Below are 20,868 nucleotides of genomic sequence, written 5' to 3' on the forward strand. Positions count from 1 at the left end.
ACTTAAATATTGTTTGTTACATAATATTTGTTCAGTAAGTGTGATTCATGAAAGGATTCAACTATATTTAGTGTATTTAATTGCTTCTTCTTCTAAAGTGGTTAAAGGTGACATAGTTTGCACTGTAGATGGATGTGTGAGTTTGGTGTTGGAAAGAAAATAATATCCCCAATGTATGCATCAAAGTAATAAAATAGTGTAAATGTTTTGTCGGATCCAGATTTTTTTACCACGGCCGAAATAATTTTATTAATATAATTAAGAAGGTTGGATTACGGGTCAACCTTGTTCATAGAAATATAGTTTCAAAATGGTCAAACTAATAAAATATTAAACTTATAGTATCAACCTGAAAATGATTTTTAGCTTGTTTTATTGACTAGTGGTTAGAAACTTATTTCTTGCATGGCTTAAATAAATGAAATGTTGAGTAATCATTAATGAAGATTAAGAAAATGTAAAATGCTATATTAATATAATATATGATTGAAATTAATATAATATATGCTTGCTGGAGTTTGGATGGGTGATGATGATGGGTGGTGAATGGTGTTTGATTGTGGTGTTGATGGTAGGGGTGTTCAAAATTTGATTCGAATTCGAATTCGAATTCGATTTCTAAATATTCGAATTCGATTCGATTCGTATTCGTATTCGAGTATAGTAATCGAATACGAATCGAATACGAATTCATGATTTTTTATTTGATTCGATTCGAAATTCGAATTCAAATTATATAATATATTAATATATATTTAATTTATTAATTTGGGTCAAATCCTAAAATAATAAATGTCAAAACATAATAATAAATCCCAATAACTCATACTGATATTTCTTAATTTTGTCAATACTTAATTTTGAACTTATTTTCATGTGGTATTGTAGCTACTTTAAACTTATATTTATGTGTTTTACATTGATGATTATATTTTTGAAGTGTTTGACATATGCTAACTTGAATCAATTCAAATTTATTCGAATTCGATTTGAATTCGAGTTTCAAATACGAATAGAATCGAATTTCGAATATGGGATGTAATACGAATCGAATAATCCAACTTTTAAACGAATACGAATCGAATAAGAATACCAGCAAAAAAACAAATTATTCGAATTATTCGATTCGATTAACTTGAAATTTCGTTATTCGATTCGATGAACACCCCTAGTTGATGGTGGGTTATGAATATTTGGAGAAAAATATGATGGTTAAAAAGAAAAAAACTTTTATTTATTTAAAGCCCTAGATTTTAAGTCAATTACACAAATAACCCCTGAGGGGGTAAAAAGACTAAGTTGCCCTCACATGAGGTGCACATGACTGGATTTAACGAGAAAAACTAACTGTCGTTAGTGAAAAGGACAAACCATATAACGTTTTTTGAACGTAAAGAATGTTTTCTGTCATTAAGTTTGTCAAATGACGTCCATTGAAAAACCGTGCAAACATAAAAGACGTCTTTTGCCATTTTGTCAATTTTCAATTGAAAGAGCGACCTCAAGTACGTTTTTGCACGTGCATTTTTTATTAAGTTCATTTAAAAAAATCATTTTGTGATATAAATCAAATCAATTTATGTACACATAGTATGGTGACAAGCATAAATGTAATATTTTTTTCATAAACGTTATGCAATTATTTGCTTACTTGTAATTTTATAATTTGGATTATCCTATGTCTGACACGGGCTCTAAAGCTAGTTTTTTTTTTTTTGAAAAATAAACTTCATTAACCAACAAAAACAAAAAAGCTACAAGAAGAAAAAACAGTGCCCCCCCCCCCCCACCGAGCCCGGAGGAGCCATTGCCAACATAACCAATTACATTAAGTCAAACTTACACCAATTAACCCAATTACCCGAAAACAAATTAGATCTATTTTTAACCCACTAAAAACCTAAAGATCTAATTTCATCAAAAACCTCCTCCATTTTAGTGTCTTTCCTTTCGTGAATCTTCTTGTTTCTAGCCTTCCACAAACTCCAACAAGCAATAACCATAATTCCTTGAATGATCTTCTTCTCAGTCTCACCTTTGTTAACCCTGTTATGCAAATTGAAAATATCTTCTACCGAGAAAACATATATATGGGGTAACTTGCACCAGACACTAATATGTTGCCAAACCACCGAAGCAAAAAAGCAACCAGAAAAAACGTGATCAACCGAGTCAAAGCCCGAGTCACACAAGACACAGTTAGGGGACTGAATCCCGATACCCCTCCTAATCAGGGCTCTAAAGCTAGTTACATCATAGATTAATTTAATTACTCTATGATATAATTACATAATTACTTTACTTGATTCTCATGTTTAGCACGTTAATTTCATTTGTACGTCAACCTCCCCTGAACTATAATAAATTTTGTTTTTTTTATATTCTTTCGAATTGTTTTGTATTTTGCTTTGTTGTCTCTAAAGAATGTCGTGTTGCACCTATTGTTTTTATATGTTATTGGTCAATATGACACATCGTGCACTGTACAACGTTTTACGTCTACGTTTTCATTTAGTTTTCTTAATGGTTAATGAAAATTACTTGCCGCGTGAGAGGGAATGATGTAGAGGACGATGGTTGTGGTGACGTCTTTATGTTTTCGAGTAAGTGGATGTGTTAATAAATAAGTTTACACACCCCTGCAACGTGGTGAATCAAATACTAGTTAAATATAAAAGGGTACTTTAATTAAGTAATAAAATAATTAGTTTCGAAATTAAAGAAACGGCAAAAAAATAATATGTGATATTGGATATCTATCTAGTTATACAAATAAACAAACATAATAAGAATGATGTCTCATAACTGAAGAAACGTGGATCGACTCACTGTAGACGATCTACTTTCCTCGGGTATGATTATACTATTTCAACGATGGTTTCTCTTGGATCTGTGTTCTTCCACCTACAAAATGAACAGCACCGTCAACTTACCCCTCAGAAAGGGACAGAGGGTCCTCTTTGGGGTAACCCTCCGGTGTGAGAATAAGTATTTGTGGAGAAGATAATAATGTGAGAGTAAGGAATTCTGGAGAGTATTGCTTAATAGCTGAATACTCTATAATTTGATGTGATTGTATGTTACTGGCTGTAACTGTCTGTGAATGAATGTAATTGATGAGGATTGAATGTGAATCAATGTCTGTAACTGTGAATGATTGAGTGTCTCTCCTTGTGGAGTTGATGCTGTATTTATAGTGCTAGGGTTTCCACTGATTGGGCTCAGCCTTGTTGGCCTCCTCCAATTGCTCTGCGCCACGTGTCGTCTGGGACACCTGGCGCTTTCTCATTGGTTGTAATCACGTGGTAGCACATGTGTCATGCTGAGTTGTCGACCTTTCATTTGGCAGCTGTCAACATCAGCATATTCTTATTCCTTAAAAAGATACCTTCTGGAAGGTTGTCTGACGTGCACAATCAGGGTTGCCCTAATCCTGATTTGGATAAGGATGAGGTTGATTATGTGCATGTGTGATACGCGCCAATCCTGAGGATGCGCGAGGTCTTCTCTTTATTCTCACGCGCAGATGTTTCATGCGCAGATGTGATATGCGCCGCGCGTTGATGAGCCGCGCGCATATGTGATATGCGTGAGCATATGTGATGCCTGGGCATATGATGCCTGAGCATATGTGGTGCCTGGGCATATGATGCCTGAGCATATGTGGTGCCTGGGCATATGATGCCTGAGCATATGTGGTGCCTGGGCATATGATGCCTGAGCATGTGTGGTATGCGCCATGCGCATAGGTTCTGGCTTTGTGCCTTCGTAATGTCTTGATTGTCTAGCCTGTTGTCTATATCTTGTGGGTTGACCCGCCTTGCTCCGTGTTGAGGCGGGTACATACCTCTTCAAGCCCCCCCAGTCTAATGTGTGTCTTGTCTCGCGCGAGCGAGGTAAGATAGATGTTAGACTAAATAGTTTGCTCTTTTGGTAGGGGTTTTGTCCTTTTCTTCTTACTACTCGTCATTGCGCGAAATTCTATCCTTTTGGTTGAAAACGAATCGTCTATGTACGTGATGGTTGCTGACGTGGGTCAGTGATGGAGACGTGTCAGACATTTCGTGTGCTCGAGGTGCTACAGTTGCCTTTCGTGTCCCCTCACATGCTGTCAGGGACACGTGTCGCGCTCGCGTTGGTCCGTTCCTGCGAGTGGTGGCGCGTGAACTCTGGCAGCAGCCGTATAGTTTCCTTTCATGTCCCCTCACACAGTGTCAGGGACACGTGTCTTGCTCGCACTGGCCAAGACTTGCCAGTGGGGGCGCGTGAAGTCCGTTCAGCACCCAAATTTCTCTCTCATGGGCCTATAAAAGCCAGCCCTTAGAGTTTTTTATCCTTCATCTTCTTGTTTATTCTTCTGAGCTTTTCTTTCTTTGTCTTCTGATTACCCTTGTTCTGCTTCCAGCTATCTGTTCTTCAGAAGTTTTCCTTGTTCGATTTTAGAGTTGTATGTCTGATAGTTCAGACAATACAATCTCCTCCATCCATTGCCGTAGAAAATCGTTAGTAATGTCTACATTGAAGAAGACCGGCAAGGGGAAGAAGGCTGCTGAGGGCTCATCGGAGGAGGTAAGGAGGACCAAGGCGGTGAAGAGGTGGAATGAAATCCCCTGCAAATTGAGGCAGGCTGATCTTGACAGCCTTATCGCCTCTCAGGGTTTTCCCACCCTGTTTGGCTGCATGTTGCCTGTGGCCGGGCAAACGGCGGCGGACCCGCCTACCGGCTATATATCCCTATATAGCCATTTTTTCACCCACTGCAACCTTCGTCTCCCGATGACAAGGTTTGTGGGTGCACTGCTTCAGTTTTATGGGATTCATATATCCCAAGTCCATCCGTTTGGACTTGTGCGCATGACTCACTTTGAGTTCATGTGCAAATCCCAGCGCGAGGAGCCCACTCCTCGGCGCTTTCAGTTTTTTTACAAGCCCAAGATCCAAGACAATTGGTTCTCTTTTATTCCTCGCAGTCAGAAGGTGAGGTGCTCCACTGTTTCATTCAAGAGCCTTCATGACTGGTCTGAGAGGTTCTTTTACATAAGGGCTGGTGTGATCCCCATCCGCATGACCATGCGCGCGATTTCTTCTGCGCCTGCGGATGTGGGTGTCCTTAAGAACCCAACTGGCGCCTGGGTTAATAAGCTGACCGCTGAACCATCCCCCGCCAAGAACATTTGTGAGGAGGCGCTGGTGGGGGTTGGTATGAGCAAGAGGTGGGCGGACAGCGCGCTTGAGCCCGTTATCCAAGTCGACGGGTTATGTAAGTTTTATCTCATTGGTTTATTTCTGCGCGAATATGATTCTTTTTGCTGAACTCATTTGACTTGTTTTGTGCAGTCACCAAGGAGTATATCCATGCTGCCTATGATGAGCACATGGAGGGTGGCTCCGTCGCGCTTGGCGCTGGGGAGGTTGGTTTCCCTGATCGCTTTGATGACATGTTCATCCCTGTTGATCTGGAATTTGTCTTCGACAGCGATGCGCCTGGTAAGCCTTTGTACTTATGCATTTTCCTTTATAATACCAAATTTTGCTAACACTTCTGTTGCATGTATTGTAAATGCGCTCGAAAACTACGAGCTGGAGCTCGCGGAAGAGGAGGAGGAGGAGGCGCCCCAACTAAAGCGTAAAGCTAAGGGGAAAACTGGCGCAGGGGCCAGTAAGAAACAGAAAAAAGATGTTGCCCCTGTTGTTCAGGACCCTCCTACTCAGGCGGGGGGATTTGGGAAAACCCAAGAGTTTACCACCAAGGTTTCCTTGTCTTCCCTGCCTATAAAAGTGGGCAGACCTCCTGTCCACCTGAGGCATGGTGCCACTACCTCTTCCCTTCGCGCGGCGGAAACGCCCGCGACAGGTAAACTTTGCTTATCCTTTATGGTTCTTATGAGCGCGATCCTTATAGGATTACTAATGAATCTTTGGTCACTCAAATGTTTGTAGAGCCGGCAACAGCGCAACAAGATGCCGAGGCTGCGCCGGAGGTCGCTTCGAAGTCCCCCTTTTTACCCTCAAAGAAGGGTAGAATGGACTTCATGGCGATGTTTGCTGCGCGAACGGAGTTGTGCCAAGGTACGTATTGCACTCTTATTTTCTGACTTTCTTTTAGATCAAGTCCTTAACCAGTTGTTTTTGATTTTTTCATAGAAGCCGTAGCTGGTGCACAAGCTTCTGGCGTCACTCCTGGCGCCGTTCCCAGCGCCGTTGGCTCTGCTCCTGCTCCTGCAAGCGATGAATCTCCCCTCATCGGCATTACTAAGGAGCAGGAAGCCGTTTTGCGCGCTGACTTGGCGGCGTCGAGACCTCCCTCACCTCCTCCTGCGCACAGCCCTCCCCGCGAGACCGATTTTGATTCTAGGTCGCAGGAGAAGAGGCCTATTTCAGAGGAGGATGAGGATTTTGAAGTTGAAGAACTTGCTGGCGCCCGCGCCAGCCCTGCTGCGCCACGAGATTTCGCGCCGGAGCCTTCTCGTAGGGCTGGCGATGACTTTTCTGCTTCATCCCCGCAGGTATAGTTTATTTTTGTTCCGTTGCCTTGACTTCCATCTTAGTGTTTTGATAACTTAGATAATTACTTTGCTTTTGCAGGAATCCGATTACATTTACCGCTCGAGATGGAATATAACTGAAGACAGCACCTTTCAGTCCATGGGTGTGTGTGCGGAATTCTGGGCTCATGCTGTGCCTCCAACTGAAAGGAGGTTCCAGGAGGACCGCGCTCGCGACGACCTGCTCAACGACCATATGTCTGCTGGGTCTGCCTTCTTTGCTGCCTCCCAAGAGCTTCGCTCTGATTACGTAAAAGTACGTGATGCTCTTGCGGAAGCCAAGCACGAGGCTAAGGTGTCTGCTTGGCATCTTTCTGATGCTCGCGAGAGAGCTGAGAAGCTCCAAGCCGAGCTCAGTGAGAACAGAGCCAGCGCCAACAGCGCCTTTATGAAGCGCGGTCATGAGCTTCAGGCTGCGCGGGAGAAGCTGCAGGCGGCGGAGGCTGACGCAGCCAAGTACTCGCGCCGAGCGCGCGAGTTGGAGCTTGAGGCGGAGGCGCGTGACCAAGCTCTTGTCCAGTCCATAACTGAAAAATCATCACTGGAGAGTGAGGTTGCGCGCCTAAAGAGGGAGCTGGCGGCCGCGCAGGCCGATAAAGATGAAGCCCTGGCGACGGCAGCGTCTAGCCAGGAAGCACTTGATTCTGCGCAGGTGGAAAAAGAAGAAATCTTGGCGGCAGCAGCGTCCGACAAAGAGGAGCTAACCAAAACTAAAGAAACTGTTGAGTTATTAAACTCTCAGGTTCCTGCCCTCGAGACGTCTGTTGCTGGCCTCGCGCAGGATCGCCACTGGCTGATCTCACAGGGCATGACTCGTTGCGCTTACGCGATGAAATACTCAGGCGAGTTTCAGGCCCTGGTGATGGATTGCAACGCTGCCGCGCGCGTGGTGGGCCGAGCTGAAGGGTTCACGGATGGTTACGAATATGGCATGTTAAAGAAGAACCCATCCGAGTACCCTTATCAGAGCAATGCTGCCTGCGCGCAAATGGCCGCGATGGGGGAGAAGTATATGAACACTCCCATTCCCATCCTTGCGCAGGTATTTTAACCTTAATGAGATTACCTTGACTTATTTTCTAAGTCTTTTTGTACTCATTTTTTTTTTGCTTATGATTTGCAGATATCCGCGCTTGCTGACCAGCCCGATCTCGTCGCGCTAAAGCAATTACTTGACGAGTGCGAAGGGGCTGGCGGCGACAATGGCGCTGAGAATGCTGGCGTTGCTAGCGGCTCTGGCGTGGCCAAAGGATCCGCTCCTGACACTGTCATGGTAGAAGACTCCATTCAAGATGAAGAACTTGACTATGGTCAGTTTGGAGATGAAGAGGAGCAGGCTGCGCCAGATGCCGAGGGCGATGATGAGGATGATGAAGAGGCTAATGTCAACGTGGAGACTTGAGGAGCCCTTCATGTTTTTATTTTTATTTGTAATTTGTATCTCATCTTGTAAACTTGTAAATTTCAATGCTTCTGAATGAAATTCTGTTTTTCCCTTCTTCGCATCTTGCGTATTCCCATTCATCTGTTTATATCGCATGTTTGCTTGTTGAATATAAGATATGCTTGCACGTTGGAATAAGAACAAGGTTGTAAGGAATTTATTATACTTAATCCTTGTCATATTGTAAGTGATATTTCCATATCTTGATTATGTTGACACGCGCCTTGGCGTTTTCATTATTCCTCTTTTGCGCTTCGTTTTCGCGCATGGAATTATGAAATTTTTAGCCTTTACGTGTCAATATGTGTTACTCAGTTATCCATTACATTTTCATGCGCGACCTCGACCTGAGACCTTAACAACTATGTTTTGGCATTTGCTTTGCCTTAGTTGTGTTTAGGTATTTTTATGGTCAGGGTGCGCAGTATGTAGGTTGGATGTTGTGAGTGATTTGAGCTAAGGCTCACATTATTGGGCTAAGGCCCTGACGTTTTAGAGTTAAGACTCTTTAACGCGTTTGCGCATGTATGTTTTACTTCGTTTTTATTTCGTTTTGATGTCAATACAATGTTGTCATATTGCTCAAAACTAATAAAGGGAAGTGTGAAACATGTAAAAGGTAGTAGAATTGGGCTAAGGCCCTGACGTTTTTGAGTTAAAACTCGTTAACGCTTATGAGCTTGAAGCTCGAGCATGTATGTTTTACTTCGTTTTTATTTCGTTTTGATGTCAATACAATGTTGTCATATTGCTCAAAACTAATAAAGGGAAGTGTGAAACATGTATGCAAAAGGTAATAGAATCCACATTAAGAGAAGACAGCGCGTATCATTATTCATAATGGCTTAAAAGGCCTTGATTACAAACTTGATATTTTTTACATGAAACATTTTCTAAGCTGTGCTGCGTTCCATGCGCGCGGGATCTTCTTTCCATTCAAATCTTTTAAAGCATATGCGCCTTTCCCCAATTCTTCTGAGATTTGATAAGGTCCCTCCCAGTTGGGGGACATTTTTCCCGGGGGTATCGCGCGGCTAGCTTCATTATTTCGAAGGACAAAATCATTTTTCTTGAAGTGGCATTCTTTCACACGCTGGTTGTAATATTTTTCCAGTTTTTTCTTGTACTTGGCTTCACTGATAATAGCTGCCTCTCTGCGCCCTTCAAGTAAGTTGAGATCCAATCTTCTTTCGCGCTCGTTATCAACTTTGCTCATCATGAGTACTCTATGGGATGGGCATCCAATTTCCGCTGGAATCATTACCTCTGTTCCATAGGTTAGGCTGAACGGGGATTCGCCATTGCTGGTTTTGCTTAATGTCCTGTGTGCCCACAGGACATTAGGTAGCTCTTCGACCCAAGAATGGGATTCTCCCTCCAATCTTTTCTTCAGCCCATTTAACAAGCTTTGGTTCGCGCGTTCCACTTGTCCATTCCCCTGAGGGTGATAAACTGAAGTGAAAATTTGGTTGATGCGCAATTCCTTGAGCCAGCTGGATATCTTCTTATCAGTGAATTGTTTGCCATTATCGCTCACAATTTCCATGGGCAAGCCAAAACGGCATATGATGTGGCTCCAGATAAACTGCTTCATCTCTTCGGCTGTTATTTTTGCTAGTGGCTTGGCTTCAACCCATTTTGTGAAATAGTCTACTGCCACTACCAAAAATTTTACTCGCCCAGGCGCTTGCGGTAGGGGACCCAAAATGTCGATTGCCCATTTGTGGAAAGGCCATGCAGAGGTCACTGGAATCAAGTTGTTCTTTGGCCGCATGGTGTTTGGCGCATAGCTCTGACATGCTTTCCATTTTTGGATCTCTTTTAAAGCGTCCAAGTACATGCCTGGCCAGTAGTAGCCTGCGCTCATTGCCTTGGCAACCACCATGCGCGGGCCAGCATGAATTCCACAGATTCCTTCGTGTATCTCTCTGATCACATAGCTTGCTTCCTCAGCATCTAGGCATTTCATGAGCGGCCCAAGATAAGAGCGTCGATATAATGTACCATCAAGCAGTTCATAGTTCTGCGCCTTGTGTCTTATCTTTCTTGCTTGCGCGCGATCATCTGGTACCTTTCCCTCCTTCAAGAATTCCATTATTGGAGTTATCCATGATGAAGGGGTTGTATGAGTTACCAGGACAGACTTCGCTACCACCGACGGGTTGCTCATTACTTCTACCCTGACATCTTTGCCAAAGTGATCAAAACTGGTTGATGCCATCTTACTCAGCGCGTCTGCAGATTTGTTTTCACTGCGCGGAATATGAATGATTCTGAAGCTGTCAAATTGCTCGATGAGCTTTTTCGCCTGCTCTAGATACAGAGGCATGGTATTCTCCTTGGCATCATAAAGGCCATTGACCTGTGCTGCTACCAAGTATGAATCAACATGGGCCTCTAGCTTTTTGACTCCAAATTTGTGCGCGATGCGCAGGCCAGCCAGCAGGGCTTCATACTCAGCCTCATTGTTGGTGCTCTTGAAGTCCAACCTGATGGCGTAAGTATATTCATGATTCTCTGGATCCACCAGTTTGAGCCCTGCGCCAGACCCTTCATTGTTTGAAGCTCCGTCAGTGAACAATCTCCAAACATTTTCTTCATCATTGGCTCGCGGAGGGTCTACCTCGCGCTGAGCCTCTTCAATTTTTCCTTCGGGGACCTCGGCAATGAAATCAGCCAAGATTTGTCCCTTTATTGCTGGACAGGGCTTATAGGCGATCGTGTGCTCGCCTAATTCCAGCGCCCACTTTGTCAGCCTTCCTGAGAGCGCGGGACGCCGCAAGACTTGTTGGATGTTGTATCCAGTCAGAACTTCAATGGGATGACCATTGAAATATCTATGAAGCTTGCGTGACGCGTGTGTTAGTGACAAAACTAACTTTTCCATGATAGAGTAGCGCGTCTCAGGATCTGTCAGCACCCGACTCACATAGTATATTGGCGTTTGGATTCCCTTGCGATCCACCAATAATACTGCGCCGATGGCGCGCTCTCCTGCTGATAGATATAATGTCAATGTTTCACCAGGAAGTGGAGCTGTGAGCGCGGGCAGATTTATCAAACATTCTTTTATCTCACTGAAAGCTTGCTCGGCCTCAGGAGTCCATTTGAACTGACTTTTCTTTAAGCAGTTTCTCAATGTATTGACAAATGGGGTAGATTTGGTTGCATGGTTCGCTAGGAACCTGTTGATTGATACCAATCTACCATTCAGCTTCTGAACGTCTTTCATGGTGGATGGCGAGGGCATGTCAAGGATGGCCTCCACCTTCTCAGGGTTCACCTTGAAACCATCCTTGGTAACCATTACACCTAGAAATTTTCCCTCTAGTACGCCGAAAGTACATTTGCTCGGATTGAGCTTCATGTTAACTTCCTTTAGGCGCCCAAGGGTTTCTTCGATGTCTTTGAGCATTTGCTTTTCCTCCCTGCTCTTGATCACCAGATCATCCACATAGACTTCTAGGTTTCTCCCGATTTGCTCGCTGAAAACGGCATCCATAAGTCTTTGGTAGGTGGCGCCCGCATTCTTCAAACCAAAGGGCATTTTTGTGTAGCAAAAAACACCCTTGTCGGTTCTGAAGGCGGTCTTGTCCTCATCTTGTGGTGCCATTTGAATCTGGTGATAGCCTTTGTAGGCATCCAGAAAACATTTTAGCTTGAATGGCGCCACGGAGTCCACCTTTGCGTCGATGTTTGGGAGGGGGTAACAATCCTTTGGGCACGCTTTGTTGAGGTCTTTGAAGTCAATGCACATCCTCCACGACCCGTTACTTTTCTTTACCATCACAGGATTGGCTACCCACGTCTGGTATCGTATCGGGCGGATGATGTTTGCGCGCAGTAAATCCTCAACCTGCTCATCCATGGCCCTCGCCTTTTCATCCCCCATGACTCTCTTCTTTTGAGCAATTGGCTCTACAGACTTGAAGGTGTTGAGAGAATGTTGTGCCAGGTCTCGCGGAACCCCAGTCATATCAGAGTGTTGCCACGCGAAGACCGACATATATGCCGTGAGCAATCTTTTCATTCTCACCCTCGTGTCGTCTGATATCGTTGCGCCAATTGTGATCTTCTGCTCCGGGAATTTTGGGTTGAGAATCCATTCCTCTGGCGCGTTTTCTGCCATTGGAGTTTTCATTCTCCCCTCCCGCGGAGTACTTGTCACTGCGCACAAATGATCCCGGTATACAAAAGTTACACCCGTTGGTGTTGGGAACCCCAATGCGCCGTGCGCTGGCGACGGTATGGCGTTGAATTGGGCAATCGTTTCCCTACCCAAGATCATATTGTGGCATGAAGTGGTGGGCAAGACCAAGAAGTTAACAACTTCGGCTCGCTTGTGTTTTTCATCCCCCATGGTTAGTTCAAATTGTATTTAACCTAGGGGATGAATGATTTCATTTGAAACACCCGAGATCGGGGCATTCACAATTTCAAGCCTTGCCTGGTCTACCGGATCCAGTTTCCTGAAACATTGCTCATACATGATGTCTGACTCGCTGCCAGTGTCCACCCGGACTTTTGACACTTCGTAATGAGCAATGTGTGTAGTGATGATAAGAGGACTGCTGATGGAAGGGCCTCCCCTGATTCTTGGGAAGATGACTTGTTGCTCGCGCCAATCTCCTTGGATTTGCGCGCTTCTCTTTCTTGATGTCTGTTCTTGCCTTCCTCCCTCGGCTACACAGATTCTTTTGTACTTTTTGCTGGCTGAGGCTCCTGGTTGTTCATCGTCTGGTCTTGAGTTTTTCACCAGGTGAGCCAGCTTGCCTGATTTCACGTCCTTTTCAATTGCATCCTTCAAGTGGTGGCATGCATCAGTGTTGTGCCCTGTGGACTTGTGAAATTCACAGTACTTGCCACTGTCTGATGGTCCCTTGTAGTGTAGTGGCTTAGGGCTTTTGAATTGGACATTCTCACTGCTTAACACCTGTGAAGGCGTTTTAGTGAGGGGAGTCCATATTCTTGGCAGAGGTCTGCTAGGATCTCTGCCGCCCTCCCTCTTGTCACCCTCCCCGCGATTACGAACATCTTTTTGGGGCTGGGGTGAACTTGGTTGCGCCTGTTTTTCTGCGGGTGAAAAACTGGTTGGTTGCAACCTGGACCATACAGAGTTCTGTTTGCCCCTCTTTTCTTTGCTGCGCGGTGACTCAGCTTGATGCGCTATTTCTCTTGCCCTATCTTGGGCAATTTGTTTTTCATTTCTCGCGAAAACTCGCGATGCTTCCATTAACTTGGCCCACGTGGTGGGCATGCCCTCTCTGCTTACGAGAGCTCGGCGGAGTTGATCACTGCGTGCGCCTTGTATAAAGGCCACGCGCAATAGTTGCTCAGTGATGCCTCCGATTGCCAGAGACTCCTGATTGAAACGAGTGATGTAGTCTTCAATCGTTTCATCATTCCTGCGCACGCAGTGCATGATGTCATCAGGGTCGCGCGTGTGTCTGCGCTGCTGTACGAAGTGGGCTTGGAACTTTTCCAACAGTTCCTCGAACCCATCAATTTTCCCAGTCGGCAAGCTCTCGAACCAGACACGCGCCGCGCCCGTGAGGCAGCGAGCAAACATGTGACACCATGTTGGCATCGTCCAGCTCTCTAGGTTTCCCGTGTTGTAAAAACCTTGCAAGAAATCGTCTGGATCTGTCGTGCCGTCATATTTGCCCAAACCACTTGGCATCTTGGTTTTGTGCTGGATGGGAGCCTTCGCGATGCGCTCAGTGAACTTTGAATGTTTCACCAAGATGGCCGGTCTGTACGGTGTGGTTACGTCCACTTGCCCTCTAACTGGTGGGCTGTACGGTATTTGCAGATCCAGATCGGCTCTGGCTCCAGGCTCCATGTTCACAGGCGCGCGGAGCTGTGAGCCTCCTGCATGAGTATCTCGCGTCTTCCTCATGCTGTGCACTTCTTCATCACTGAACTCAGTGTGTGCAGTGTGAACTGAATGTCCTTCTTCCGGCGCGCGCGGCCTTTTTGTTCCATGAACAGTTTGCTTATCAAACGCTTGCCTTTGTGTTAAGTAGGCTAGCTTTTTCTGTTTGACCATCTCATTGTACTTGTCCATTAGACGCCGCTGCTCGTTTATGAGCCATTCGTTAGGATCATTTGTTTCATCTTCTGGACCCATTGGTCCTTTTTGTTTCGCGCCGGCAAGATTTTGTAACGTAAGATCGTCTGGAGGAGTTTCAGTCTGGCCATGAGGAGTTGTGATGAAAGGACGGTTACTGGTGGCGCGCGTAGAATCACGCTGCGCCCTCAGAAACTGTTGTCCCTCATTAACATCCTCACGTTCAATATCCTCCAGAGCTTGATCAACGTTATGAACGCCAGAAACCATGGTGAAAATTGGTTTTTTATATAGATCTGAGTAGATCTGATTGCCGTTGTAACAGTGGATGGCGCCAATGAAGAAACGTGGATCGACTCACTGGTAGACGATCTACTTTTCTCGGGTATGATTATACTATTTCACCGATGGTTTCTCTTGGATCTGTGTTCTTCCACCTACAAAATGAACAGCACCGTCAACTTACCCCTCAGAAAGGGACAGAGGGTCCTCTTTGGGGTAACCCTCCGGTGTGAGAATAAGTATTTGTGGAGAAGATAATAATGTGAGAGTAAGGAATTCTGGAGAGTATTGCTTAATAGCTGAATACTCTATAATTTGATGTGATTGTATGTTACTGGCTGTAACTATCTGTGAATGAATGTAATTGATGAGGATTGAATGTGAATCAATGTCTGTAACTGTGAATGATTGAGTGTCTCTCCTTGTGGAGTTGATGCTGTATTTATAGTGCTAGGGTTTCCACTGATTGGGCTCAGCCTTGTTGGCCTCCTCCAATTTCTCTGCGCCACGTGTCGTCTGGGACACCTGGCGCTTTCTCATTGGTTGTAATCACGTGGTAGCACATGTGTCATGCTGAGTTGTCGACCTTTCATTTGGCAGCTGTCAACATCAGCATATTCTTATTCCTTAAAAAGATACCTTCTGGAAGGTTGTCTGACGTGCACAATCAGGGTTGCCCTAATCCTGATTTGGATAAGGATGAGGTTGATTATGTGCATGTGTGATACGCGCCAATCCTGAGGATGCGCGAGGTCTTCTCTTTATTCTCACGCGCAGATGTTTCATGCGCAGATGTGATATGCGCCGCGCGTTGATGAGCCGCGCGCATATGTGATATGCGTGAGCATATGTGATGCCTGGGCATATGATGCCTGAGCATATGTGGTGCCTGGGCATATGATGCCTGAGCATATGTGGTGACTGGGCATATGATGCCTGAGCATGTGTGGTATGCACCATGCGCATAGGTTCTGGCTTTGTGCCTTCGTAATGTCTTGATTGTCTAGCCTGTTGTCTATATCTTGTGGGTTGACCCGCCTTGCTCCGTGTTGAGGCGGGTACATACCTCTTCAATAACCACATTGAATTCTAGCTTTAGTTTCACTTTTATTTTCTAATATCTACTCTTCTTAATTCATATTATCTATGGATCATGGTTTTAATTCATATATGAAAAAAAGTATTTATTGTGACTTAAATCAAACAAAATTTTACTAACCCGTTAGTCGTTACATCTAATTTTATTATTAGATATAGAAAGTTTGATCATGTTTTTTTAAAACAAATAAAGTATTGAATATCTATAATAAATTTAAAATCAAATAGTGAATTATCAAATTAGTTAATTTACAAACCATTATCATGTAATAATTAGTGATCTATGTTTAAATAGATATTTAATTATGTGTGTATTTCAATTTTCGTTGTATAAATAAAATATTTGTAATCTTATAATTTGTAAAACACTATTTAACTTACATTCTTATTGATCATATAAAACATCTATAATATGCTTAGGTAATCACCAATATTTGATTTCATGTTATCTTAAAACATTATTTCAATCTTACCAAAATGTAAAATTTTATTATGTAACATTTAAAGTGTGTGATAATATTAAAATTAATCTATAAATTCAATAAAATAATCCCTAAAGTACATATGATATCCTAAATTTCAAACATCTGATAAATCTCGTGTAATACACAGGTTCAAAATCTAGTTATCTAATAAGTATCAATAAGATATTTGGTGTTGCGAAGACTCCTTTGGGCCTCTTTGCGGCACCTTATTGAATGCAAAAATAGCATAAATGTTGAGGCTTATTCTTAATTTTATGCAAAAATAGCGTAAATGTTGGATGCGAAAACTCTTTTAAGCTAACCATTCAACAACACAATCAATAAAGCACAAAACGCAATCCAAAATATAATAACAAATTTAAAACAATATCGCCCAATTTAATTATTCTTAGAAAAATAGACTGTCTAAGTTCTCATATTAATAATACAACTCATGACTAAAGTTGACACAAAATCATACAAATTAATGACAAATCCATATATAGTTCTAAAACTAAATCATCTTTGATCAGTATATACAGCATCAACATCATCAAGATCAAGTAAATTTGACATCAGTTCCTTATTCAACTCCATAGCTTCATCATCCACCTGCAGGTCACCAACAAAGAATCGGTTTTACCCAAAAGAAATAACATGATTGGTTTTATGCTACATTGTTAAAAAAATAAATTTATTCAACATTAAACAGTTTGAGCTGCTGGACCACTTGTACTAATTTGGTTTTATGCTACACTTTAACTTTTAATATATCATGATTCATGATATCAATCATATCATGTAATTAAGCAAGGATCCAAAAGCAAAACTACAAAAGAATGACGTGTGCCAACTAAGCTATAAAAATTGAACATATAATGTCACCCACTATTTCCAATTTTAATAATAATAACGAAAATAATACTAGTTTAGAGTATATTTTAGTTCATAAATACTAGTCAAAAATCAACTTGATTATCCTTAAGAAGAGTCTTCTTACTAATTTGGTAATAAACTGAATCTGATTATCCCTAAATAGCCTTCAATTTAAAGACAAGAAATAGAGCAGTTTTGTTAGTTTATAATCAATCATATGTAAAACATCCTAAACTCCTAAAGCAATCATTGTACATAACTACCGTTTTGACTTGTAAAATACACACACACGCGTGTAACTTATGATATTAGTATACCTCAATCATAGTCAGTGGTAGCAACTCGGAGCCATTATCTTGCTCGAACGTAACTCCTTCCTCGCGCAATTTCGATAGTATTTCCCCATAATTCTCTGAAGAGCTTACAATTTTATAGTATCTACAAAAATTGAATTAACATTAAATCATGTTAAACTAGCATACCCTTTAGCCTTTCCGGAAATAAAACCATCATAAAAATTTAATATTTTCTCCTTCACATAAAAATTTGGGATTTTTACTGGAGATCTGCATGAAACCGGAGAAACCGACTAATAACCAAAATAACCGAACTCAAACAAAAATGGAGTCAGTATTTCATGTAATAAAACCGAAAAGGCCGAACCGATTGTATATATTTCATTTTCTTATATTCAATGTTAAGTAATTTATAAGAACTTAATAAACAATGCAATCCAAATATTTTAGCCCAAATGTATAAAGATAAATTAATCATTAAGTAACAAGAAGATATTATTTTAGGCCGATTTTTATTTTTGGCCCAAAAATTTCAAGCCAAAATGGAACTGAAACCAATCTGTGTTTGAAAACTCAGAAACCAACTTTCTGGTTTCAGCCCAAAACCGACTCATGCACAGACGTAGACCCTAAACTTATATCAGGGTACCACTTGATGGCGTGTCAAATTACCATGTCCTTAATTAGCCAATCTTCAATTTGCTTATTTAATTAAAAAAACTCTTTAATTACATTTTTAATTAAAAATTCCTTTTTTGTTCTTTTAATTTTCTAAAGACAGATAGTACCTCTTGGCCTTATCTTCTTCGGGTTCATCATCATCAATGGAAGGTTCGACCACATCATCAGCACCAGCATCTAAAGCAATGTTAAGTAGTTGGTCCTTATCAGCATCAGTAACTTTCACATTCACAACCCGGGCCCGTTTAAACTTAAACATAATCGAACCAGGATCCGCCATCTTTCCGCCACAATCTTTAACCACTTCTCTAACGAGTGCCACCGACCGGTTGATTTTGTCGGTTGAAACCTCGACTATTATACCAACTCCACCATAACCATATACCTGAGGTTATAGAACACGGCCCATGTTATTATTTATTAACGGATTTTATTTGTTTCAAATATGAACTTTTTACCTCGTATACTTTCTCAATGTATGCTTCTTGGTTTTTATCAGAAGCCCGTTTGATGTTTCTCTCTAGGATATCCTTTGGCACATCAAGCTCTTTAGCTTTCTCGAGAATGGCTGCAAGAGCTGTATTTGATATCGGGCTTGGTCCACCTTTCTTCACACTATATTTTAAGACAAAATGTGATCGGTATGTTTGTGAGAATATAAATATGTGAATGATAGATCTTGTTCTTCGGTTTTGCAAGTGAAGAATAATATGAAAGCTACATTAACACCCTACATATTTTGTCACGAACAAAATATTAAATGATATGGCAGATATGATGTCATTAGAAGTTACCATGACTTGAGGTGTGTTTGTAGGTTTGGATAATCTGTTAATCAGAATCAGATAACCAATTGTAATAAGAAGAGTTTTTGGAAGTGTTTATGTCGTTTTAAGTTGAATATGTTAGAAACTCAGATGTTTTGACTGTTTGGCAAATATTATTGTTTGAGGAACTAATATAAAAGTACAAAAATTTTGTTAAATGGGAGTATAGGTCTCTCAACTTAGGGTGCAGCCGCCAGCCGGTATGAAACTATTTATCCAAATTTGATTTGATACCAAAATAATCAAATAATCAAAAGAAAGTTTTGTTTATCGGGAAAAAAAGACCGACTATTACCACATCAAGCTAAAATAATCAGATAAAGGGTTTATAATGATTTAATCCTCACAGGTTGAAAGTTGGCAAAAGTGTGGTAAACGACTAAACCTCCTAAATGGCTTAACTAAAACAAAATTACACAATCATTTTCAACATGCAAATGTAACCATGCTTAACAACTAATTATATATAACATGTTCTAAATTCCACAAGGGTACATAAGTAAATAATTTGAAAAACTTACGCGGATACAACTTCCTTCCCGACTTTTGCATAGAGTTTAGCTTTCTTTGCATCTTGAACCCCCTGCATTCAGGCCTAATAATGAATGCAGAAACATAATTAAGCAATAAAAACCTTGCTCCAACTCACATTTGGAATCCAACTTCACATTTGACTGGAAAAGTTGACTTTTTGAGTCAAATGTATTATCATCCACATTCAAAATTCAATTACTTTTTGTAACAAAACAAATACCATCAACGCTCAGTTCTTAGCATTAGCCATTGTTGCAAAATTCCAACTAGGCACCGATTAATCGTTAGTCCCTACTTTACTGATAATTTTGGGCTAATCGGCTAATTAATCAGTCAACGGTCAAATCCGAACTAAATCGATGCTTTCCGACGAGATTCCAACTAAACTTAGCGGTTTCCGGCAAGATTCCAGCCAATTTCCGGCCAAAATATGTTTGTGTATGTATAAAACTAAAAATTACATATAAAAGTGTGTGCGTGTATGTATAAAACTGGAAAATATACATTAAAGTCCGATCCGATTAATCGCTAGTCCCCACCCCACCGCCCGACTACCGACTAGCGATTTTTACAACACTGGCATTAGCTATAACTAAGTGCAAACACCAAATATTACATAAAAATTTCAAGAATCCAAGTAAATATTGAAAGCTTTGACTCTTTTAAATTTGACCTAACCTTTCTGCCTGCAATCTTGCAGGACCTTCTTCCCATACAAAGCGGGCCTCGAGTCCAAATCTTTCTGACAGAACCCACAGATTGGAACTCAATTGGATTAACCCATTTTGCACAAGACGAGTACAATGCAGAAGAAGATAGATTCGTGTGTAACCTAAGAGCACCTAAAACCAAATTGAAAACATGGGTTCAGCTACAAACATCTAATCGCGTAATTGAAGTATTGAATTGAAAGAAAAAGATTATTAATTTGCAGAAAACAATGAAAGAAATTAAATGAAATACATGGAGTTGAATTAACTAATTAACCTTGAATGGGAAATGAATTGGGGGATTTGAGATTAAGATTAATAGTGGTGGAGAATCTGTATAGCAGTGCACCGAAAGATCTGGTTGATGATGAACTCATTGTGGTTCATTAATTTGCAGGTTTTAGGGTTTAAAGATTTGAAGGTTCGAATGTTGAAGATGCTTGAATTGGGGAAGATAGAATATGATCGACGACATCTTTTGGGTTGTGGTCGGGTTTTGAAAATTACGGTTTTACCCCCTAAGAGGTTTACTTGTTTGACAAGTCCGTAACCTCTTTGAGTATCAACTAACATTTTAAGGCCGTGTGTAGTGGGCGAGAAATTGGGGCAATTTTGGATGAGAACTTGGGGCAATTTTGGGAGAGAACATGCGCCACGGAAGGGACTCCGGTGCCGACTTGAATAACTCATATAAAAGTATCGTAAAAAGAAAAAGGCTCAATGTGGATCATTGGTGTAGTCCACCCTCCACAAGGAAAAAGTTAGTACCCCTACCCCACCCGCACACCCCAACACCGGTGCTCTTATACTCGTTGAGCTTTCCTTCGAACATCAACATTTAATGATGAAATTAATTTTTTTTTAGAACTACAATAGAATCGACTCCTAATAATACTACACCAATGTCCATCATAGGATTCAAGCTCTCAAGCTTCAAGAGAGAAAGCACCTTATAACACACCAAGATACCGTTTAACGAAATATTCATTGGTAATTAATAATGAAATATCACCTAAAAAATCAAATGAGACTAGCATGAAA

General features: G+C 41.6%; 1 protein-coding gene across 1 annotated transcript; it reads right to left on the minus strand.

The window, feature by feature from the left end:
* Positions 1 to 16,371: 16,371 nt before the first annotated feature.
* On the minus strand, positions 16,372 to 20,230 carry LOC143556649 (putative transcriptional regulatory protein At2g25830). The gene is made up of 7 exons (XM_077045920.1): positions 20,105 to 20,230; positions 19,796 to 19,959; positions 19,105 to 19,166; positions 18,215 to 18,371; positions 17,864 to 18,141; positions 17,097 to 17,217; positions 16,372 to 16,515 (listed from the first exon to the last, which is right to left on the minus strand). The coding sequence occupies exons 1-7, from the start codon at positions 20,202 to 20,204 to the stop codon at positions 16,423 to 16,425; spliced, it is 975 nt and encodes a 324-aa protein (XP_076902035.1). The 5' UTR covers positions 20,205 to 20,230; the 3' UTR covers positions 16,372 to 16,422.
* Between the last annotated feature and the right edge of the window lie 638 nt (positions 20,231 to 20,868).

Source organism: Bidens hawaiensis, unplaced genomic scaffold, assembly GCF_021521415.1.
Source record: "Bidens hawaiensis isolate Kalapana, Puna unplaced genomic scaffold, B.hawaiensis_p1.1 tig00018666_1, whole genome shotgun sequence".
Lineage (NCBI taxonomy): Eukaryota > Viridiplantae > Streptophyta > Magnoliopsida > Asterales > Asteraceae > Bidens > Bidens hawaiensis.

What these genes read in the sequence shown, in the direction of transcription:
- LOC143556649 (XM_077045920.1), bottom strand. Translation starts at nt 20,204, where the DNA reads ATGAGTTCATCATCAACCAGATCTTTCGGTGCACTGCTATACAGATTC. An exon ending in CAATTCATTTCCCATTCAAG is followed by an intron (nt 19,960 to 20,104) that starts GTTAATTAGTTA and finishes ATTTGGTTTTAG; the next exon opens with GTGCTCTTAGGTTACACACG. An exon ending in TACCACTGACTATGATTGAG is followed by an intron (nt 16,516 to 17,096) that starts GTATACTAATAT and finishes GGTGACCTGCAG; the next exon opens with GTGGATGATGAAGCTATGGA.